Here is a 23,370-nt window from a genome sequence, read left to right as displayed (position 1 = left end):
AACCATCCATGTCTTTAACCTCTTCCCCTGGAAGCTATTGGGACTGTCTGGAAACCCTTCCACAGCCATCAAAGGGTATTTCAGCTTAAAACAGAACAAAAAAACCAAAACCAAAGGTTGCGTAACTGAGGTATCAGTAGCTCTGGGTCGCTTCGACTGTCCGCAGTGCCGTGCCGCGCGGGCCAGCAGATCTTCCTATTTGTTTTTCCCGAGAGCTGCATCTACTTCTTCCTCTGGCTTCAGTGAGTGCCACTGGGCGATGGGCCGCCGGGGGTTGGCCAGCATGTCAGACCAGTGCCGCAGCTCTGTGCCCGTGGAGTTGCAGCCCGTGAAGATCTTGCCGATGGCTTCGTTCTTCCCGAGCTTGTCATAGTCCAGCACCGTGATGACCACTTGCACTTTCTAAAGAAGGAAACCTTCTTTAGAGGGGCAGCAAGGCGCAGCAGCCATGACTGCCCCACAGCTTCCATGCTGTCCCCAGCCCTGGCGGCTCGGCAGGGTACCCCAGGGATCCCCCAAGGCTGAGCCCTGCCATGGCCTGTTTTGGAGCAGGGTCCCCTCTGTGCCCATAGCTTCCTGCACTTCCTTCCCTGAGGAGCCCAGGGCTGCAGAGCCACCAGGGGCCCAGGTCATCCTGGTGTGGCCTCCTGGGAAAGGTCACCAAGGGCTTCTGTGGGGCTCGGAAAGAGCTGTGGGGTACAGGGCTTGACGGGGCTGGGGCAAGGGACATGTGCAAGGGCTAGGGCAGGACATGGAGGAGCAGAAGACACCTACCAACAGTCCAAAATGCCCCTAGGAGTACTGGGGGTCCCTACTACACCTGGGGTGACCACTATAGGACCAGGGGCAGAGCAAAGCTCCATTCCAGCCATGACCTGGTTGGGGTTGCACCTCCCATGGGTGCTGCCCAGCCTCCCACCTCTGCTCCTGCACCAGCTGCCATCAGCATCAGCCCAGACTGGGACTGAACATATTTCACGGGTGACCGGACCAGGAGTTTGGCAGGAGCTGCTCAGGGTGCTGGGAAGGCTGGGATATAGGCTCAGGCAGCTGTGGGACTTCCCATTGCCCCCACCCTGCCTGCCTCCCAGGGAAGTCATCGGACAAACCTGTATTTGCTCAAAGGGGATCTCAAAGCTGAAGGACTCATTGAAGTAGGGGTTCAGGGTCTTCTTCTTGACTGTGGTCTTCTTCTTCTTCAACCTCTTGCCATTCTGCAGCAGGTGGATCTTCACATAGGGATCTGATGGAGGCGGGAGGGTGCATTAGCCAGAGCTGAGGTGCCCAGGAGACACCATCAGCCCAGCCCCGGGAGAAGTCTCAGCCCAAGATGAGGTGCACCATGGGGTGTGGAGACCTCCATGACTAAAGGTGGTCTGAGGTTTGTGGATGGAGACCAAAGCCAAAATATTTGGGCTGGAGAGGATCTGTGGGAGCAACTGGCCAAGGGATTCAGCTCTTCTGCATCCTTCCAGTACCTAAAAGGGTCTACAAGAAAGCTGGAGAGGGACTTCTTGAGAGGGCATGTACTGATGGGACTAGGGGGAATGGCTTTAAACTGAACGAGGGTAGATTTAGAAAAGATATGAATCAATTTGTCACTCTGAGGGCGGCGAGGTGGTGGCACGGGCTGCCCAGAGCAGCTGTGGGTGCCCCATCCCTGGAAGTTCAAGGCCAGGCTGGACGGGGCTGTGAGCAACCTGGGCTGGTGGCAGGTGTCCCTGCCTGTGGCAGGGGGTTGGCACTGGATGGTCCTTAAGGTCCCTTCCTAAGGGTCAGGGGGCTCATCCCATCCCTATGTTCCCTCACCCCCAGCCAGGTCTTGGGCTGCCTCTGATGCAGGAGGTCCCAGGCACTGGAGGGGGCTTCCCCAAGCCCTGCCAGACCGATGGCTGCGGTGTCCTTCCCCAACAAAGGATGCTGAGAGCCCCACAGCAGGGCAGGAGGAGGATGCCTGTGAGCCAACACCCACCTGAGAGGCCACCGACATCCATCTTCTTCAGGTTCTTGGCCTCCAGGATGCAGACAGTGAGTTTCCCGGCTGTGGGCACGTACCGGAGGGAGATGCAGATATCTCCCAGCTTCTCTGGCTGCCAAGCGGAGCAGGGAGCAGGTATCAAAGCCTTGCCAGTGCATCATACTGCAGTGCTGGGACACGGTCCCACATACAGGTCCCCACCAACCCTCTGATGCAGGCAGAAGCTGGCACTCAATGCACCAGCACAAGAGTTTGATCACTTGGGTCTGGGGCAGGCCAGTCCCAGCACAGCACTCAAGAAGTTTATACTCTTAATTTTTGTTATAGAAAGTCTTTCGCATGAGAGAACAACAGGGCCAAAGCCCACCCAGCGCTCATGGCCAGAATGTCCATGGAATTCAGGTGAGAGCCCACGGTGATTGCCACCCTGAGCTCACCCCATGGCCACCCCACATCTCCCCTCCAGCCAAGGGTTTCAGCTGGCTGAGGGCCTCACACTGGTCCCACTCTTACCTCCTCCTTCTCACCGCTCTGCAGGTCCCGCCACTCCTCAATGGGCTGGCCCAGGTCCACCGTGTTCATGGGCACCTTCACCTCACCGATAATGTCATGTTTGGAGAAGCGATCAAAGTCATAGATGGCCATCACCAGCGTCTTCCCGCCCAGCTCCTGGTAGGGGACCTGCACAAAGGGGGCCACCAACTGGGCTGGCAGCGGTCTCAGAGGAGCCCATGCCAGGACCACCTACTCCGAGCAGTCAACACACAGGCAGAAGGTTGGGAATGGGAGACAAGGTCCCATGTTGTGAGTAGGAAAGGGCTCACCTTGAAGGTGAAGGTCTCGTTGAAGGCAGGGTTGAGTGTCTTCTTCTGCACTTTGGTCTCATACTTTTTCTTCTTGTCAGGGAGCAGGAACACCTTGACGTATGGGTCCGAGGTGCCACCCATGTCCAAAGCCGGCAGTTCAGCAGCTTGGAGGATCCCCACTGTCAGCTGGAGAGGGAAAGGGATGGCTTCAGCAAGGCACTATGTGCTGCAGATGCCAAGGGCTCGTCTCCAGCCCAACATGGGGCCAGGTCTCCCCATGGCACAGCACCCAGCTCCCCCTCTCCCTCCCATGCCACCCAGGTCCAACAGCAAGACTTCTTTTCTAATGGCCTCCCTGGGCAAATCCCACTCTCCCACCTCCTCAGCCGAGCCCCAGCCCCTTCATCACCTGGTTCGCCTGGAAATCGTAGTCCAGTGAGAACTGCAACTTGCCCAGATTCTCCGGCTCCTTCTCCTCCTCCTCACCTTCCCCCTCTGTCAGACCCATCTCTGCATCATCATCATCCTGTATGTCCTACAACGGCAGCCGAGGTGTCCAGCTCAGTGGCAGGGTCACAGCCCAGCACCCCCACCCCCACACCACTGGGACCTCCGGCACCCCAATCCTACTGGCATGCCAACACCTGGGTTCTCCCTGTCAGGAGAAAGGAGATCCCTGTGCTGGGGACATACAGCACTGACGGAGCAGCCCTGGGGTGGCACCGTCCTGCCCATGACCAGGCAGCTGCCAGGGAGCCTCCAGTGCTGGTCCAGCCCAGATGGCGAGGGGGGGCTGCCTTGGGGCACCGGGATGGGAGGTCAGCTGCAGCGGGGGGAAGCTGGTGCTCGCAGGCGGTGGCTGCATGCCAAGCACCTGCTGCAAAGGGTGCAGGGACACCCCACCCCAGCCCGTGCTTGGGGGAGCACTATAACTGCTGCTAAGGGATTAGCAGGGCCATCTCCAGGCTTCATTGGCTTAGTAATAGAGAAATAACCTAATTCTCCTAAAGCAAAGCCACCCCTTTCCCTGCCTCTTCAAGGCATGGTCCATGGGCTGGAAGCCCTGGCTCCATCACCCCTCCAACAGGTCCCCAGGTCTCCCATCCCACCCTGGAAGCAGACAATGAAGAAGGAGGCTCAAGGCTCGTGGTGGCACCTACCATGGAGGGCATCCCGGGACGAAGAGGGCGCACACAGACAGGGCAGCAGGGAGGACAAATGGTGAGAGTGCCGGGAGGGAAGAGAGCCACGTTACAGAGAGCATCAACAAGGGACCCACGGCAAGGTGGGGCATCAGGGTTTGCGTGGCCCTGCCGAGCCCCAGGGGATGGCAGCCCTCACCCTTCACTGGGGAATCCCACCCCACATTGCCCACTGCTGTGGGGGCGTGTAGATGGGCACACGCTGGAGCATCTCCACTGAGCACTCACCCCTGCCTGCATGCCCGTGGTGCCCACATGGCTCTGAAGAGCAGGAATGGATGCCCCAAATCCCCCACCCCCTCCAAATGGCCCTGGGGCCATTGAAATGGCTGGGATCACCCCAAGCCCACTGGTACCAAAGCCTCCTTCCTGCTGCCCCCCAGGATGGGGAGACACCCCCAGCTCCGCTCTGTGCACCAGCCCCTGCCTCTTGAGCACTGGCTTTTTGGGGACCCCAAACCGGTGGGTGTTCTGGCCTGGCGGTCCTCCCCCCTCAGTGAGGTGAGGGCAACTCGGAGGAAGGCAGGGGGACACAAGATTCAGATGAACATTTGCTGGTTCAGTTGAAGCATTGGCAGGTCCAGGCCAGCTTGAACCTGGTCCCATCCAGGCACTGGAAGAGGACAGTGCTGCTGCCTCAGGTCCAGGTTCGTCTTTGCACTGTCCCATCCCAAGATCCTGGTGGCTCCATCCCCCTCTGCTACCTGAGCTATGAGTGCCCCAACACTGTTCATAACTCAACCAGAGGGATCGTTCTACAAGTGCAGGACAACATCAAGGACATCACCTGGTTGCCTGACTTCATGTCCTTCATGTTCATGGCATTCTTCATGCCTTTGCCTTTCTCCTTCTTGTTCTTCTTCTTCTTGCAGCAGCACTTCTTGCAGATGCAGAAGCAGCAGGTGAGGATGAGGAGTCCAGCTACCACCGCGATGGCGATGAGGGCCCAGGGTGGCACTGCAAGCAAAAGCCACGGTCAGCCCAGCAGCTCCCCCCAGCCCCAGCCACCCCACCACCTCACCCCACATGCTGCACTGGGACCAGAGCGGTGGTGGGGTCATGAGGAGGGTAACACCTGGAAAAGGAGGCAGCTACTCACAGGGGATCTTGTTGAGCTCATTCATGAACTTGTCCCTCAGCTTGGTGAACATGTCCTCCTTGCTCTCACCCGGCCCTGCAGCCTCGGTGGAGTTCTCCATCGTGGTCATGGGCATCGTGGTGGCTGTGGCCTCCGGGGCCATCATGGACGCTTGCTTGAACGTCATGGTGGGTCAGAGGCTCCCTGAAACACAACGTCACCTCCATGGTCACACAGGTCCCTGCTGCCCCCTCTCCTCCCCATGCCCAGGCTGTGTCCCTGAGCAGCCATCTGCACTGAGGACAACATCTGCAGTGGCAGCAGAGCTACAGCAGGGCAACTGATCTTCTGCAGACGTGCACAGACCACTGGGTTATGAGAGACCAGACACTCGGATTCCCTCACAAGGGATGGGAAGCCCAGCTGACCCCCAAGTTTCCTGGCCTGTGACAATTCCAAAGCCACCAGGAGCATCACCCAGGGTTGCAGCAATGCTGGTGTCAGCGCAGAGCAGCCTCCCAGAGACATAGAGGACACTGCTGGGGGGGGGGGGGGGGGGGGCTTCGCCCAGTGAGCCCCCATGGGATGAGGGAAGAGAGGTTTCCATCACCAGGAGAGATGAGCAAGGTTCATTTGGACGAAGCCAGCCCCTCCCTGCCTCCTTTTCCCAGGCCTGGGGCACCTGCAGACCCAGCACAGGGCAGCTGCCAGCCCTCGCTTTGTGCAGGGCCCCAGAGCTGCTGTGGGACCCTCAGGACAAACTCTCCCAGCTCTGGGAAGAGCTTCCAAGGAGAGGAGCGACACGCTGCTCTTCTTCCAGCCCCAGGGAGCTCTTGCAGGGCACATTTTGAGGATGGGTGAAAGCAGGGAAGTGCTGGCTCCACACAGCCATGGAGGGCTCAGCGTGCACGTCAAAGGGTCAGCCCTTTCACCATGTCACACATACCATGTCCTGGGTGTCTTGAGGCTCCTGTCCACCTCCTGACCCCGCAGAGCCCAGCTCCCTCGGGCAGCCCACTCACCGATGGGACCCGGGCAAGGTGCTCAGCTCACTGCCAGGGCTGCAGCACAGCCTGCCATGCTTAGCGCCCTCCACCCCAGCCCAGCAGGGTCTGCAGCACCCCCCAAGAATGGGGACACCCACCCCCGACAGTCTTGCAAACGTGGCATTCACTCCTGCAAGCAAACCTGGTGCAAACTGCCCCCCAACCCAGCGCCAGCCGGGACCCAGCTCCAGCCCTGCAGTGCCCCTCTAACCCCCACAGAAGGCAGCTTGCAAAGGAGAGAGCAAGAAACAGAGGGAATTAATCGTTCCGGTAGGTTTAAGGAGAATAAAAGGCTAGCCAGTGGGGGAAGCAAACAGCCAAGTGGGATTGCAGATAATCGAGGAAGGAGTTTCTGGGGTCGTGTGAGCTCTGGCATGGGGGACTCCGTCTCCTGCATCTGTTCTCCCAGCTCGGTGAAGCCTTCTCACCCAGAGCATTGTCCCCTGGGGCTGGCTGCTCCTGCCCTTCCTGCAGCTGCATGGCAGTTCAAAGGATGCAGCCGCCAAGGTCCTGGATCTCAGGTGCATTCCTCCTCCTCAGCCTGCAGCTCTGAGAACTGCACAGACCATGTTCACCAGCTCCTCCTGTGGATTTATCCATTTTAGAAGTCGGTGGAGGTCAGCTTGCTTGGACCTGCTCTGCACAAAGTCCTCCAAACACGCTGCACATCTAAGATGCTCTCCACACTCTACCAGCTCATCTTCCTCCCCTTGGACCTTGGACATTGCCACCTTCATGCCCCACAGAGTGGCTGCAACTGCTGCAAACACCAGAATCAGCATCACACGGCCAGCTCCCTCTAACTCGGTGGCAGATGGCACTGGGGGGCTGGAGCAAGATGCTGGAGATGCCCCAGAGCCACCACATCCTGCTCCAAGGTGAATCAGGAGCTGCTGTATTTAACCCCTCTGAGGGTGATTTAATGCAGAGAACTACAAGGGCTCCCCAAAGCTGTCCAGTGGCAGGGGACACCCAGCCTCCTTTCATTTTTTCACCTGTTTGCTGGAGTCACCATTGGTGCCAGCTTCTCAGCAACCCAAGGGCCAGGCAGCACTGGGAGCTGCAGGTGTCCCTGCAAGCCAGCCTGCTGGGAAGAAGAGGTTGCTGTGGAGCCCGTTTTTAAGGAGTGACAGAGATGGGGACAGGATGCTGTCCCCTGCTTGCCACGTGGCCAGCAGCTCTCCACAGCCCTGTTACGATTTCACAGTTGCTTGGATGGGAGTTTTTACCTGGCTCAGGGTGGCCGGAGCATTTCCAAGCAGGGCTTTTCCTGTAAGCAAAACAGTACGAGGGGTTTTTCCCCATCACACCCCACACCAGCTGGGGTTTACCAGGAGCAAAGCAAAGCTGCCGGAAAGCTGCAGGCAGGCGAGGCAAGCAGATGCTGCCTGGGGCACTCTGGACACTTTCCAGCTAGATGCAGGTGAGGCAGCAGGTTTATTGCAACACTGGCTCCCTGACCTGACCTGTATTTCTGTGCAAACAGCAATCTCCGCCAAAGCAGGGCCGGGCGAGCTCTGCAGGCAGCCAGGTTTGGGAAGGAGAAAAAGGCCGGGCAGGGCTGAGCGCCCACAGCATGGGATGCTGCTGCCTGCCCCCAGCCCCAGGCGATGGCACCCAGGAGCTGAACAGGGTGATGTCCCTCTCCTGCCCCCCAGGTGCTGCATCCTGCACCCCAGGTCTGGGGCAGGTTCAGTCCTGGCTCTGTCCAGCCCCCACAGACACAGAGCAGGGGGTCCAGGCCACTGACACCCCAAAAGTTCCCATGAGTGCACAGAAAGGACAGGGTGTGCAAAGCAAGGGTGTCAGCGAGGCGTGCAGTGCTGCGGGGTGGGAGGACCCCAGGGGAGCACCTGGCTGCAATGCAGCTGGTGGCACCCATCCTGCACCCAGATGTGCAGTACAGAGTGAGCAGCACCCAATGGGGGCACCCAGCCGAGCCACCCCCCCTCCAGCACCCACATCCTTGGGCACCAAGCTCAGCGCCGCCCTCTGGGGTGCAGGGGGTCCCCGTGCCGCAGGCCTGGGGCTGCGGCAGCCCTGCTGCAGCGCTCTGCTGCAGCACAGCGAGGCACAGGCTGCGATTGCAATGCTGCTCACATCCTGCTGCACGCAACGCCACGGCCCACAGAGCTGCATTCCCTGGGGAGGGGGCAGCTGGGCAGGGGCACAGCGAGAAGCGTGGGGGGGCTCGGCACCTGCAGCGTGCCATGTGCTTCAGCCTGTGTGTGCATACGCGTGCAAGTGTTTGTGCATGGGGAGGGACGCAAATGCTTGTGCAGTGTGCGTGCGCAAGGCTGTAGGTGTGGGGACACGTTTGCAAGTGCTAGTGCATGGGGGGTGCATGCATGTCTGCAGATGTGCACAGGATGTGTCTGCATGTCTGTGCACACGCACAAGTGCTCATGCATGGCTTATACAAGCATGTATAACAGCATGCACATTTACACAGGTGCTTGTGCAGCATGCAAGCATCTGTGTGCAAGTGCTGACAGTTGTGTGCACATGGCCACACACCTGTACGAGCATACTTGCTCAGATGTGTCAGGGTGCAAGCACTTGTGCACGCAAGCAGCACTCGCGTGACTCTGCAAGCACTGTTGTGCATGGGTGTGCGTGTATGCAAAGGTGTGTGTGCCACTGCCTGCAGCCTGTGTGGGAGCCTGCATATAGACATGTTTGCACACACATCCTCTGCATGACGGCATGCACGTGTGTGCACAGCTGCTCATGAGTCACGTGTGCCCACGGGTGCTTAACACGTGGAACACCCGTGCATGCGGGCATGAGCACATTTAACATGTATCTACCATGCAAACCCCTGCACGCCACAGGGACGCTGAGGCCATGGGTTCACACACACACACACTGCTGCCGCGAGCAGCTGCTGATTGATTTCTGGAAATAATTTCTAACGCAATAAGGAAAACCCTCCCAGCAGGCGGGGGAGCCCCGGCTGGCAGGGGGGCCGCAGCAGAACGAGCTGCGGGGGTGTGAGCTGTGCTGCAGGCACTCAGCCAGGGGAAATGCTGCTGGGGGGCTACCTGGGGGCTTTGAGCTGCCGCCCAGGGTCGGGGGACTGCAAGCAGCATCAGACCTCACTGTGATGGCTATTTTTGAACAGGGCAAGCTAATCAGCATCACTAATTGCTCAGTCACCTGCCCCAGCAGCCTGTGCTCTCCCACTCTGCGGTGCTCACTGAGTGCCGGCAGAGCTGGAGCTGGGGGAAACTGAGGCACGGGAGAGGCTTGACCCTGTTGCTGCCCTCTGCCCCCTGACTGGGTACCCTAGAGCCACCTGGGACCCCGCAGTCTCTGATATGGGGGCAGGGGAGGGAGGGCAGAACTTGCCCCCCAAGTGAGGGGCCAAGCTTTGCTCCCCGTCCTGCATGGCGGCTGGACTGCGCAGGGTGTGGGGTGCCTTGGGGCAGATGGGGGGCAGTGCCATGGGGGCAGCCTGGGGGCAGCCAAGGTGCTGCGTGTGGGGCAGGAGGGCACGCTGTGGGGCAGTGTGTCCTTGGGCACATCCCCTCACCTGCCATCCCCATCTCCACTCTGACGCTACCTCACTGGGTGTCCCTGGTCACATCCCAGGTCCCCCGTCACGCACAGTGCTGGTACAAGCTGGGCAGCCCAGCCCCTCGGCTGTGGGTGCGAAGCCACCCCCTGCCCCACAGGGCAGGTTCCCAGGCAGAAAGGCCTGTCCCAGCACCCTGCCCATGTCCCAGCCCCCTGCCCCTGCCCAGCACAGGGCCAGGTCACCCTGGTGCTGCTGGGAGGGGGTCAGGGTGGCCGTGTGGCACAGGGGCCTCGGCTGGCAGCACTGCAATGCAGTCCTGCTTGGGCTCTGCATGCCGTGGTTGGTTTTTTTTTTTTTTTTTCTTTTTTCCAATCTTTCTTTTTTTTCTCCCCCCTTCCTTTTTGCAAGTTGCGGCAGCCACTGGTGAGGGGCTGGGGTGGCTGCTGGATCCATCCCGGCTGGAGGTGGGAAGGGAGCTCCCCCCGCTGCTGTCCCCCCTGCACCCTCAAACCCCGCTCAGCTGCCCCCACCGAGGACAGTCGCTGCCATTCCTCCAGGGCTGGAAGTCTCCTCTTTATCCCCCAGCTGCTTTGGAGCTGCCCCCCACCACCCCTCCGCCAGGACCCCAGTGTCTTAAGGACATAAATAAATAAAGAGGGTTATAAATAACCATTTCTATCAGTCCCTGGCCCCAGAACAAGCGTGGGTTAAGGCATCATTAATAAATACTGGCTGGGAAGCAGAGTGTGCTGGCTGGGAAGGGGCCCCCTCCTGCTGCTAACCCCCGGGGACCCCCCAGCGCCTCCCTGGGGAGCAGCACCCCTCAGGGAAAGCTGATGGGTATGGTAGGACCCACCCCACATCCTTCAAAACAGCCAGGAGCTCCCCACGGAGCTGCGCAGGGTGGGCTTCACCCAGGAGACCCCACATGCCAGCTGGTGGGGAGGACACCCCCCCAGCACATCACCCACACACCCACATTACACAGCCCCTGCAGCGCGTTGTCCCCACAGCTCCCCAGGTGCCACCCCCTGACTCCCTGTACATTATCCTGCACCACCTTGCTCTGGACTCCCAGGGTGTGACCCCGCACCCTCAGTGCATTACCCTGAACCTCCAACCCATCACCCCCAGACCCCCTAACACATCCCCTCTGCACTCGGCAGCGCATTACCCTGTATCTATCCCCCAATGCATTGCCCCTCAGCTGGTGGCCCACCAGCTGCAAACATCTGGCCTAGAAGGAGCCACCAGGTCCCATCTCAGCATAGCCCCCGTATCCAGCAAACACCACTCCAGGCTCACCCCCCATCACCACCAAAATCCTACCCTGACCCCCTCCCCAACCGCTCACAATCCGCACTGAGCCCAAAACAAGCCCCGTCGGGGTCGGGGCTTAGCTCCTTGCTGGTGTAAACCCCTCTGGCTCCACTGCCCTTGTGGGGCCTCTGCTGATTTACACCTGAGGGGGAGCTGGCTCCAGAGGGATGAGCCCCCCTTTCCCGTTCGCACAAAGCTGGCTGGGTTTTGTTTGCCAGCAGTGCCCTGAGGTCTGGCGGGGTGGAAATCCCAGGCTGGTGCTGGCAATCCCGTCTTCCTCCATCCCGGGGACGTTTCCCATATTGGGAAAAGCAGTTTTGAGCAGAAAAATCCCTTTCACAAGCCTTTCATCCACCACTCCACCTGCAAAAAGCTCCACCCCAGAGCCCCCCTTGGCTAATGCAGCACCTACCACATCCCACAAGCCAAAAAAAGGGGGATTTGGGGGTTCCCCACTGATGGTCCCTTCGGCAGAGCATTGCGGGTACCCCCTGCCCCCGGCAGAGGCTCCTCCACCCCCGCACCCATCGGCGGGGCAGGGCAGGAGGTGAGTGGAGAGGGGAGTTTATAGGGGATGGGGGTTTTGGGGGACCATGCAGGGAGAAGCAAGGTGTGTGGACAAGCAACAGAGGTCTTTGTCCACCAGCAAATCATCCCCACTGGGTTATGCAAACAGGAAAACAGCAAGGTTTACAGTATTTGCAGAGGATAGATTTAGATAAGGTATTATGGATAAATTCCTCACTGTGAGGGAGGCGGGACGCTGGCACAGGGTGCCCAGAGCAGCTGTGTGTGCCCCATCCCTGGGAGGTCAAGGCCAGGCTGGACGGGGCTGGGAGCAGCCTGGGCTGGTGGCAGGTGTCCCTGCCCATGGCAGGGGGTTGGCACTGGATGGTCCTTAAGGTCCCTCCCATCCCCAACTGTTCTGTGATTCTATTAAAAAAAAAAAAAAAAAGAAGTATTTCACCTCCACGATTGCCCACCCAGGGTCCTGGGGACCCCCTCCTCCAGCCCCCCACCCCTGCACTCCTGCCCTCATCAGCCAAGGTGTTGCGGGAAGGACCAGACCCAGGAAGGGGATCTGGGGACAAACTGGTGGCCCGAGATGTCCCTGGCCACAGCAGTGCCCAGGCGAGCACAGCACTGCTGGGGAGGGTGGACGATCCTGGCGGGGGGGGACGGGACATCTCCTGGAAGCCCCCCCAGCTCCTCTGCGGGAGCGGCTTTGGCAGCCGAAAGCTCTCCCCTCTGGGGAGGCGAAGCCCACTGTGATGATGGAGGGCAGAAAGCGGCAACAAATCAAGATTAATGAGGCTGAGGCAGCAATTAGTGCTGGCAGCCGCTGCTGGAGCACTGGGTTGAGCTGTGGGCAGGCAGGTAAGGGGGAGGTCGACCCCCAGCTCTCCCAGCCCAGGGTGCTGGGTGCTAGCTTGTCCTGGGAAGACCCCAATCTCAGCGGGAAGCTCGTTAACTAACGAAGGGCTGCTGCTGTCATGGGCCCGCAGAAATGAGTTATTGCTCCTTTACAGGATGGCAAAGCCAGGGCTGCAGCGGCTGTTAAGCCGATGGGCTCTAAGTTGTCCCATGAGGATGGAGACGTGGGGACCCCCAGCCGTCCACGAATGTCAGCTTTGGGAGCTGACCCCAAAACATGCATCGCCCCATGCCAGCGCTTGGGCTTGGATAATGAAAACCCCAAAGTGGTCCCAAAGGGGAGCCCCTTCCCTCCCCAGTGTGTGCCGACACATCCCTGTGATGCTACTGGGCGCAAGCTGGGATTTCAGGGTAGAGCTGAGGTATCGGGCAGTGCCCCAGCCAGATCCTGACGCCAGCAGCTGTCTTGGTCCCGAGGGCAGCAGCACAAGGGCCAGTGGGGGAGACCCCATCTCTGCCAGACCTGCTGGCACGATGCCTTTCAGACAAGCAGACCCCTCAACACTCCCATCATTTTGGGACCATCGCATCCATGCTGGGCCAAAGTTTCAGCTCACAGGAGTGAGATAGGAGAGTCTAATTAAGGCAAAAACATGACTTGGCTTCTAATGGTCATTTAACTAACAGAAAATTTCTGACAAGGGATGTGAGGTGGCACAGGGAGTTGGAGGCATCAGGGAGGAGGGGGATCTGGGGAGGGGTATACTGCAGAAGCCCAGTGCAGAGAAGGTCACAACACCCCAGCCCAGCAAACCTTGGCCCCATTCTTCTTCCTCAGCCCCGGCACAAATCTGTAATCGCTGCATTAGCGGCGCCTGAGCAGACCCCCGTCAGCAGCACCCCAGGCTGGCGCAGCAGCTCCCAGGGCTTGGGGACCAGTTTCCCCCCGGGACCCCCTTGCCGCCCACACCTCCCTCCTGATTTACACTGCCGAGGGCGAGAGGAGTTTCTGCTCCTCCAGCCTCGGAAGGATATTTATACCAGGTTGGGGAAGGGGAGCCGGCAGCAGCACCGGTGATGGGGGTTGGTGGAGCGTGGATGCTCCAGTAGCAGCAAGTGGCATCACGGGACACGACCTGCCAAGACATCACCCATGCAGAGAGACACCCCACGGGTCCCCCCATCCGAGCAGGCACTGTTGGCCAGACCCCCCGAGCCCCTTGCAGCCCCGAATGGTGCATCGCTGCCTGCCACTGGGGGAAACCAAAGTGCAGCACAGGGCAGCAGCACCTTCAAAGAGAAACCCCACAAGCTGAGCTGCCCCTGTGCAGGGGTGAACTGCACCATTCCTCACAGCTGTGCCAGGACCCTGCTAGCCTGCCGCTGCCAGTGCTAGTGACACAGCTGCCATGGTGACACAGCTGCCAGTGCCTGCCGGGACCTACGGTGCTGCTCACCATCCCTGCATGGGACCAGTGCCGTCCCGCACCCTCCCTGCGAGAAATGCTCTGCTCACTGCCTGTCATCACCAGCCAGCACCTAGCTTGTCTAATTAAAAATAATGATGTACTTGGCAGTCCTGACTGCAGGCCCTTCCCCGGGAGACGAGTAATTTGGCGGGGTGGGATGGAGGGGGACCATGCCGGAGCGTTACATGGTTCCTGTGAAAATGTGATGAGCTGCCTGGGCAGTGGTGAGCATATTCCCCGCATGTCCCTGCAGCCCCACTCGGCCACAGGGTCACATCCAGGTCCCCACCCTCACCCTGAGCTGGAGGCACAGGGGACAGACACTGCAAGTATGGGCAGGGACAGGGACCCCCTGAGGAGCTTCTACCTCACTGCCCCAGGTGCCGGGATCCAGGTCCCTCATCACAAAGCCTTGAGGATGGGGACCTGGGCCCTGACTCACAGGGGAGATCTTGTAAATAAGAAATTAAAAAATAAATGCAAGGACTGGCAGTTTTAGAGGCTGGCACCTGCCGTTGATAGAGGAGCTGCTCTCATGTCACAGCAGCTGTATTATTTACAGCAAAACCAAGAGACGTCTCATAGTTAAATGCAGTCTTAAAGGTAGCCTTCATTCATCATTCGGATACCAGATTAATGGCTTCTGATGCTCCCAAGGCAAAACCACCAGCTCCTGCTGCTGGAAGGCTGTGCCGAGCGCTGCTGCGGCTCCCACCAGTCCAGCTGCACCAGCTGGACAGCTAAGGCCAGTGCATCCATGGTGCTGGGCATGCAACGAGCTGGGATGGGGGCGATCCCATCCTGCCCTCCCTGCTCAGCTCCCGAGCATCTCCCCCCACAGCAGCATCACGCAACCAAGCATCCTGCCAGGTCTCGGGGTCTCTCTCTGAGCTGGTGGGTGCCCATCCCAAAACATTGCACCCACCTGGGGCTGCTCATGGAGCCACCAGGTTTGTCCCTACCTGGGGACGCCTCCCTGCATGGGGACGGCCACTGGCACCCACCAGCATCAGGGTGCCAGGCCAGGCAGTTCAGGGATGCTCAGTGCCTTTGTCTCTAAAATCAGGACAGCACCGAGGTGAAGCAGGGGAAGAGGTGAGTGACAGCACGTAATGCCTGCGCTTGCTTCAGCGGAGATGGGGCCCACAGCTGGGTACTCAGAGCTTGGCACCCATGGGTGCTGGTTTCCCCAGGCCCACCTTTCCCAGAGGGGTCAGGCCCCAACCACCCTCACCTCCAGCGCTGCTGCTGCCCCAGCAGCAGTGGGAGGACGCAAGGAAGCTGAAACGGGGGCTGGTGCCAGGGCTCCCGCAGGAGCCGGGGCAGGTGCTGCAGCAGCCGTTCCCCACCGAGCCAACCGGCACTTCGGTGCCAGCAGCAAAGGGGACGGCGAGCACCTTCTCCCCGCTTCCCACTATGGCGCTCAGCTCTCCACCTTCGTCTGGCACTGCTGAAATGCTTTGGAGACCCCACAGAAGGCAGCCACCTTGCTGGTCAGCTGGGAAGCAAAACGAGAGATCACGCGGAGGTACCTGCTCGTACAGCCCCGGAGCTGGGCACCGGCACAGGTCAGGGTCCCCCTCCCCCCGGGCGTGCCAGGAGCAGCCCGCGGCCTCTCCAGCCCCGGTGTGGTGGCACAAGCACAGTCCCCTGCCAAGGAGGTGATGGGCCACCCACGTCCTTCCTACCCACGGGGACTGCAGGCATTGCTCACCATCAGCCTTTCACTCTGAGGGTTTTGGCGTATGCCACCGCGGCACCCACAGAAAAGGCATCTGATAATCCTGGAGTTCACAGTCCCCTGAGCTGTGTGGATGCAGCCGTCCCCAAGGACACCAGAGCATCCCATACGGCACCAGCTGCCGCAGCCGACCCGGCGACCTGCCAGGCTCACCCAAACACAGCCAGTACCCACAGCCCACCCTCGGTGCGCAGAGCTGCAAACGGCCAAGAAGGTCTCCCAAGAAAGGGGACGGGCGCTGCTGGCACCCAGCCTGCTCCCCAGCGCCAGCAATGCTGCAGCAGCCGCGCCTTGCTCCGCCGGTGAGACCAGCACGGCTAAATAGGGCAACAGATGGTGATGGGCTGAGCTGTCCTGGCACTTCGAAGGCACCACACGGCCGAATCCTGCCCACCCGGGTCAGCACTGCTCTGCCTGCAATGCTGCCCTGCTGCCAGCGTTCCCTGGCGATGGTCCTGTGCAACGGTGATGGCTCTTCATCAATATGGGAGGAGAAAAAAGAAGCCAGACAAGCTCATGGGGAAGAGCCAAAAGCCGCTCCAGGAGAGAGCTGAGACAAGGCAGATTGATTTGAGATGGAAGGGGAGCGCACACCCTGCACTGCTCCCAAGATAAACAAATGTGGACCAAATGAGCAGAGAGCCACGAGGCACCATTTCCAGGGGTGAAGCTCCACGTGCCTGTCGGGCTGCAGCCCCCACCGAGATCTCCAAAGCACCCAGCCAAGCATGAAGAGGTGATGGGCTGGTATTAGAAATCCAGAAAAAAATGGTTGTCCAGCCCCAGGGAGTCCTCAGCAATGCTCACCCTTCAGCACCTCCCTCACTCTGCCAGCCAGGGCTCAGGTCCCAGGGACTGGCTGCCTCCAGAGTGATGCTGGTGGCTGTTTGCCCAGCTCTGAAGCAGAGAGCCCTGGAGGCAGAGTACAGCCCTGCGTCCTCTGGGGCCACCCACCCTGGTGGCATTTGGGGTGAGAAAGGTGACGGCAGAGGCATGACAACGGTGGCATCGGTGAGGATGCAGCATCAACACCAGCCCAGGGGGATTTAATTGCAGCATGGAGCACCACCAAGGCCAGGACACCAGGAACTGACTCCCATGAATAAACCCTGTGCAGATGGGAAAAGCCACCGTGAGAGCCAGGAGACCAGCCTGGGTGATGGGCACAGCCCCTCCGTACACCGTGGGCACAGCAGGGGCACTGCTGCTCCCCGGCCCCTCCGAGCTGTGTCCCTACATTGCTCCAGGTGTTTCGGGGGCACAAGAGACACAGCGCACACTTCCAGGGCTGCACAGAGGAGCTGCTCACCGGTGTCCTGGGAAGGCTGTTTACCTCCCAAAATAACACAGAGACCCCAGCTGCCTGAGGAGCTGCAAAGCACCCTGGCTCCCGGTGCCCAGCACCCACCATCCCTTCCAAGGGTGCCCCCCGGCCAGGGCCACCCGATGGGGAGGGTCTCGGTCAGGCTCTCAGGCAGCACAACCCAGCAGCTGAGCCTGGCACAGCTGCACCGCAGCTCGTTGCGGCACCAGGCAGCGGCTGCACCAGGCTGCTGGCAGCGGCGCAGGCTCGCACGTGGGTTTTGCTTTCACCCCAGGCACTAACCCAGCTCCCGCTCAGCTTTGGGTCCAGGGCAAAACCTCCTAACTCTCCCGGGAGCAGAGCGAGGCAGCACCAGAGCACTGCAGGGCATCCACCTGCTTGTAAATCCATGCACAGCACTGAAATTTGGGGTTGTTTTCCCTCTTGAATCCTCCACTGAAGGCCGACAGGAGCCGCGGTGCTGCTTTGGGGATCCCCGGTCCCAGCAGCACTCGGTACCAGCGTGTCCCTGGGGACACGGTGTCCCGCAGGAGCAGGCAGGAGATGTCCCTCCCCCCACACCACAACATTGCTGAGCAGTTTGGAGGCTGGTCCCGGCGCAGTTTTGGCAGAATCGCTTCTGTGTGAGGCACCACAGCGGATTCACAGGCAATGTGGACACCTCGCCCCACACCAGCACTACCACGGTGTCGCTGCCAGATCAGCTCTGCTGACCGCCGGTGTATCTCGTATCTCGGCATCCCTGCTGCCCGCAGACACCCACCCACCCATCCTGTGGCTTCAGCCCAGCCCTAGAGCAGCTCCCCAAGCCCCACAGCAGCTGGAGAATCGCCCCAGGCCAACTCCAGCTCAGCGTGGGTTTAGGGGTTGGATGCACCCAAGCACAGCACCACGTCTGCCCCCAGCACCTCATACGTCAAGCATCTGCTTTGCTCCCGGCTTCCCCCTATCCCTTTGGGACGTGCCAGCCCAGCGCCCAGATCTTCTGGGCCCTTGCAGGGCTGGGAAGAGCCTGAGAGAAAAAAACAGCCCAGATAAATTAAAACACACCAGCTTTCCTTAAGATGCGCGACATGAAGGATGCCCCAATGGCACCAGGAGCCCCGGCCAGGCAGGTGGGGATGCAGGTGCCCAGCTGCCGGCAGCAGCAGTGATGGATTTGGTGCAGCCAGACGCTTGCCCATGCCGGGAGAGTGGGATGTGGGTCCAGACAGCAGCAATTTGGCGTAGCCTAGGACTGCCACACACACTGCTGGAGCCAGCTGCAGTTCCTCCCTCCCCAAGTCCTGGCGTGGGGGCTGCAGCACCAGCAGAGCCACCCTGGGGTGACAGGGAGCTTTGCCAGCCCCCCATCCCACTGTCCAGCTGGCAGCGTAATCCAGGGGCACCACGACTCCTCCTCTGGGCACCAGAGCAGATGAAACATCTCTTGACTTCCAGCACACAGGGAGCAACGGCGCAGGCAGCCCCACCAGGATGTGGCAGCCCCCGAGCTCAGGGGAGGGCACTGGGATCCCACATCCCAGGGCTGGCAGGGACCGGCCGGGGCCAGCACGGGGCCAGCACCATCCCCACCGCAGGATGACACTGGTACAGGGCATCTCGGATTCCAGCTGCACGCTGCCTAATTTACAGTTTAATTAATAAATGGGGAATTATGTCGAGTTTATCCAATACTTTTGGACGCGTGATGTTATCAAAATCCCATTACTGATGAAGGAAAGCATGAAGAGCAAAATTAGCTTTGGCATCTGAAACACTTCAGTCAATGTGATAACACAATTATTAGGGCTAATAATCAAAGAGCACTTTGGGGAACACGGGCTCTGGTGAGAGCTGAGCCGAGGGCAGCCGGGCTTTCACTGAGGAGGGAAAAGCCGACCGCAGCCAAGGGCAAAAGCATTTTGCCAGACTGCACTTACTGGCAGCTCTAGATATTGGCACAGGCAAAGTGCCGGTGGCTACCGGGCTGAGGAGGAGCACAGCCAGGGACAGCGCTGAGCTGCACTGCCAGGGGCTTAGGGAAAAAAGCAATAGATTGGAAACCCAGCAGGCACTGGGTCCAACTCCAGGCTTCGGGCATCGATCCTGCCGGAGGACATCACGGCTGCCAGCTCGCGGCTCTCCTGCGCAGCCCGGAGAAGGAGAAACTCAAGTCATAATTAGGAGCTGCAGTCATCCGGCTCCCAGAGCTGGGGCTTTGCCAGAACTACCGGGAGCTGGAGGAAGGGCCTGCTCCCATCCCTCAGGGTGTGAGCAGGAGTCCCGGCTCGCTTCGGTGGCCTTTAGCTCAAGCCCAGTGATGGTCCCGGGGCTCATGGAACAGGAGGCAGCTCCCCTGGGAGCAGCCAGCAGCAAGCACTACCACTGCGCTGTCCCACCGCACACAGCGGGCACGGCTTCGTGCGGACAACCCGCCGGTAGAAAGACAGCTAATTTGCAGCCTCCCATCCCTAACCATATATATAAGGATATATACATATAGGTATATAGAAGGGTATATATGTATATATTCATATGTACTCCCTTCTCCCGTGACTCCGGGCGGTGCCAGGCGCTGTGTGGCAGAGGGGTGCAGAGCCAGGGCTGCCGGTGGCAATGCAGCACAGCCGATCCTGGCTCACTGCTCTGCTGTCACCAGGCTAACGGGCAGCAAGGGACGTGTCCTTGCCCTGCAGAATCGGGGCACTGGGGCTCCAGGCCAGCTCCCAGCAAACAGGGCGCTAGTGCTCACCACAGGAGGTTGCAAGAGCCGGGCTCGGCGTCGGGTGATCGGGCAAGGTCAGACCCATTTCTGCACTTCACCCAGATGCAAGAAGGGGACAGAGCACTGCTCCAAGAGGGCTTTGGGATCTGGGGGGGTCAGTGGGGTGTTTTGCTGCATTGTGCTCTTCCCAAGCAAGACAGGCAACGTCCCGCTGCCACTGCTGGCCTCAATGACCTTGGGTGCATCACCTCCCCGGTGCCCCGTGCTCCCACAACATACGGACCACCACGAGCCGCACTCCCTCCCACCAAGACCCCGCAGCCAAAAGCACCCGAGCGCAGCAAAGCCACCGAGCATCGGCTGCCCCAGGGGTGCCCCGGGGCTCCAGCAGCCCCCGGCAGCGCAGCCAAGGCTCTGCACTAGCGAGGAATAATGCAGCAGGCAGGAGACACTCCTGCCGGTGCCTGCGCTTCGTACGGCGTGCACAGGAGTGACACAGCTGCAGCAGCACCTCGGCACGCAATAATGGGAGCCTCCGCTCCAGGACTGAAGTTTTCGCTGCTGCAGAGGAGCAGGCGGGGAGTCCTTCAGCATCCTGTAGCCGCCACAGCACAGGGGGGCTTTGCTGCTGGATGCTCCGCAGCGGGTGACACCCCACAGCGGGTGACACCCCACAGCACCCGCTGCCCTGGCTGCTCTCACCGGGAGGACAGGAGAGCGCTGAGCCGGGGCTCTGCACGCCCCTGCCCGGTGCAGGGGGACACACAGGCGCCGGCACTGCTGGGGACCACGAAGCGATGCGTGACACAGAAGAGCGTGTGTCCCCCTCCCCGAGCCACAGTCACCTTGCCATAGTGCCTGTCCCCTGCGCAATGTGCAGAGCTCCCTGGGGATCGCTCCCGCCCCTCTCGGAAAGTAGGCTGCGGGGAGCAGCGAGGTGCGGGGCGCCACTCCGGCACGGCTGGGGGTGCCAGGGCTGCGGCACCCCGGCGCTGACGCCCCCGGCTCCGGGCCGAGCCCCCCCCTCCCCGCCGCACCCCGACGGCACGCAGCGGGCGCGGGAAGTGGAGGAGGATCCCGGAGGTGCTGCAACCGCGGAGGGGAAATCCAGCCTGGAGAAGGGACTGGCTGGAGCTGGCTCCGGGCCAGGCCGCTACGGAGAAGCTGCCGGTGCAGCGGGGCCTGCGGCCGCCCACGGCCAGAGCCACGCCGCCCGCACCGGTTTCCAGCGCCGGGGCGCGCTGCCCGCACTGCACCGGGCACAGCTCCGCGCCCCCGGCCCCCCCCCCTGAGCCCCAGGGGCCCCCGCACGGATGCGGGACCGGAGCATCCCTCAGCACCTTCGACCGGGCGGCTCGAGCTCGGCTCCACACCCCGGGCGGCCTCGGGAGGGTCCCACACCCCTCGTGCCCCCCGCCAGCTCCGCAGCCCCCCGCACCGCTGGCGGCACCCACCTCCAGCCCACCGGGCTCTGTCCCCAGCGGTCTGCGGGGCGCAGCACCCCGCGGGCAGCGCCGGGCACGGCGGGGAGCGGGGATCCGCGCCCCGGGAGGGGGACCCGAGGGCAGCGCCGCCCCCCGCCCCACTCCAGCCGGGCCAGCCCGGCCGCCGCCGCCGCGCCCGCTCCCCCCCCCCCCCCGCGGGGACCATCGCGCCCCGGCGGCGGCCCCGGGACGGGCTGGCGGGAGCGCGGGCGGCCCCGTCCCGCAGAGCCCGCACCGCTGCGGCACCGCGGCCAAACTTCGGCGGGAGCGCGGGCGGGCACTTACTGGCCGGAGACGGGGCGCGGACCGGTGCGGAGAGGAGCGGGTCGGTGCGGAGAGGAGCGGGTCAGTGCGGAGCGGGCCGGTGCGGGCGGTGCGGGACACGGCGGCGCTGCGGCAGCCCCGGCCCCTCCGGGCTCGCGTGCGGCGGCTCCGCGCAGCCCCGCCCCCCGCCGGGAGGCCCCGCCCACGGACCGCCCCCCCCACGCGGCGGGGCTGCGCGGGGCGCGCGCGGTCGGGACCCCGCGCCCGGGGTGACCTGGCCTCCGTCGCCTCGCCCCGGGCACCGCGGGGACCCGCCAGCCCAGCCCGTCCCTGCGGTGCCTACCGGGGAGCAGGGCGGAGGCGGGGGCGGTGGTGGCGCCCCCCGCCCAGGCCCAAAGGGCTCCTGAGAACCCGCCTGGGTTTGGGGCCAAAACAGCAAGAAGAAGCTGATGGGGTTGACGTGAGGGGCCCGGCGGGAGCTGGGGGCGGTGGCGGCCGGTTCGCCCTCACTGTGGGTCCCCTGTCAGTGAGGTCTCGCGTGGGGACGGGGACCCTGAGGCACCCCTTGCTCCCCACAGATGAGCCGGGGGCAGGGACCCCGCGGGCTGACCCCACACCCACCCCAGCCGCGGGTCCCCCACCTCCGCGCCGCTGCCGGGACACAGCCGGAGGTGACAGGCAGCCCCAGCCAGAGCCACTCGAGGGGACTGGTGCCCCCGCGCCCCCGCAGTGGCCCAGAGCCGCAGCCACTGGCTCTGATGAGCAGGCACTGCCCATTAGTTAAATTAAAACAGAGGCTCATCAGCATTCGAGCTTGGCAACACAGGCAGAGGCGGCTCCAGCTGAAGGTGGGGGCACAGGCCAGCGCCCCGCGCCGAGGGGAGGGGGGACTGGGCCGGGGGGTCCACACGCTGCTGCCAAGAGAGACGGTGCCTGCGTGGGGAGCGGGACCCCAGGGTCCCAGCCCAGCTGGCAGCTGCGTCACCCGAAGCCACTGCGCACCCCAGGCCTGTGGGCACCGAGTGCATCCCTGGGCATGATGCAGCTGTGACACCCCAACTGCACCCCCAAAGTGGGATTGCCTCTGAGCTGGAGGTAAGGGTTTGGTGGGTGCACCGGCCAGTGGATAAGGAACTGGCTGGGTGGTGACATTCAAAATGAAACCAGTAACAAGTGGTGTCCCTCAAGGGCCTGTGCTGGGACCAGAACTATTAAATATCTTCATCAATGACATAGACAGTGGATTCCTGGCACCCTCAGCAAGTTTGTGGATGACTCCAAGCAGAGCGGTGCAGCCGATACACTTGAGGCGAAGGATGCCACGGGTGCCACCCAGGGGGGACCTTGACAGGCTGGAGGAGTGAGCCCATGCAGAGCTCATGAACTTCAACAAGGCCAAGTGTAAGGTCCTGCACCCAGACTAGGGCAATCCCTACTATGGGTACAGCTTGGAGGACGGATGGGTGGGTGGGTGGATGAATGGATGGGTGGATGGATGGATGGATGGATGGATGGGTGAATGGATGGATGGATGGATGAATGGATGGGTGGATGGATGAATGGATGGGTGGATGGATGGATGGATGGATGGATGGGTGGATGGATGGATGGATGGATGGATGGATGGATGGATGGATGGATGGAGTGCAGCCCTGCAGGGAAGGACTTGAGGATATGGTTGATGAAAAGTTAGCTATGAGCTGGCAATGTGCACTTGCAGCCCAGAAAACCAGCCGTATCCTGGGCTGCATCAGAAGAGTGGCCAGCTGGCTGAGGGAGGGGATTCTGTCCCTCTCTGCTCTCGTAAGACCCCACCTGAGCACTGCATCGAGCTCGGGAGTCCCCAGTGCAAGACAGACATGGAGCTGTTAGAGCTGGTCTGGAGGAGGCCATGGAAACGGCCAGTGGGCTGGAGCAGCTGGAGAGGCTGAGAGCTGGGGTTGTTCAGCCTGGAGAAGGCTCCGGGGGGACCTTATGGTGGCCTGCCCATATATGAAGGGGGCTTATTAGAAAGACAAAGAGACTCACGGGTGCTGTTTCCCAAACCGATCGGACCC

At 61.4% G+C, this 23,370-nt stretch overlaps 1 protein-coding gene across 1 annotated transcript; it reads right to left on the bottom strand.

Moving 5' to 3' along the window:
- Nucleotides 1–21,463, bottom strand: SYT2 (synaptotagmin 2). Its single transcript, XM_056362056.1, has 9 exons — nucleotides 21,335–21,463; nucleotides 5,086–5,268; nucleotides 4,774–4,943; nucleotides 3,194–3,310; nucleotides 2,803–2,970; nucleotides 2,492–2,659; nucleotides 1,973–2,090; nucleotides 1,110–1,243; nucleotides 1–402 (listed from the first exon to the last, which is right to left on the bottom strand). The coding sequence occupies exons 2-9, from the start codon at nucleotides 5,249–5,251 to the stop codon at nucleotides 196–198; spliced, it is 1,248 nt and encodes a 415-aa protein (XP_056218031.1). The 5' UTR covers nucleotides 5,252–5,268; nucleotides 21,335–21,463; the 3' UTR covers nucleotides 1–195.
- Nucleotides 21,464–23,370: the final 1,907 nt, after the last annotated feature.

Source organism: Falco biarmicus, chromosome 16 (genome assembly GCF_023638135.1).
Source record: "Falco biarmicus isolate bFalBia1 chromosome 16, bFalBia1.pri, whole genome shotgun sequence".
NCBI classification, from domain to species: domain Eukaryota; kingdom Metazoa; phylum Chordata; class Aves; order Falconiformes; family Falconidae; genus Falco; species Falco biarmicus.
This window is presented reverse-complemented; position numbering and strand designations above follow the sequence as displayed.

Excerpts from the sequence above, each read along its gene's own strand:
- SYT2 (XM_056362056.1), bottom strand. The coding sequence starts at position 5,251 with ATGACGTTCAAGCAAGCGTCCATGATGGCCCCGGAGGCCACAGCCACC. Across the intron at positions 3,311-4,773 it reads ACATGAAGTCAGGCAACCAG|GATGATGATGATGCAGAGAT; the intron begins GTGATGTCCTTG and ends TAGGACATACAG. Across the intron at positions 1,244-1,972 it reads GGATGTCGGTGGCCTCTCAG|ATCCCTATGTGAAGATCCAC; the intron begins GTGGGTGTTGGC and ends CGCCTCCATCAG.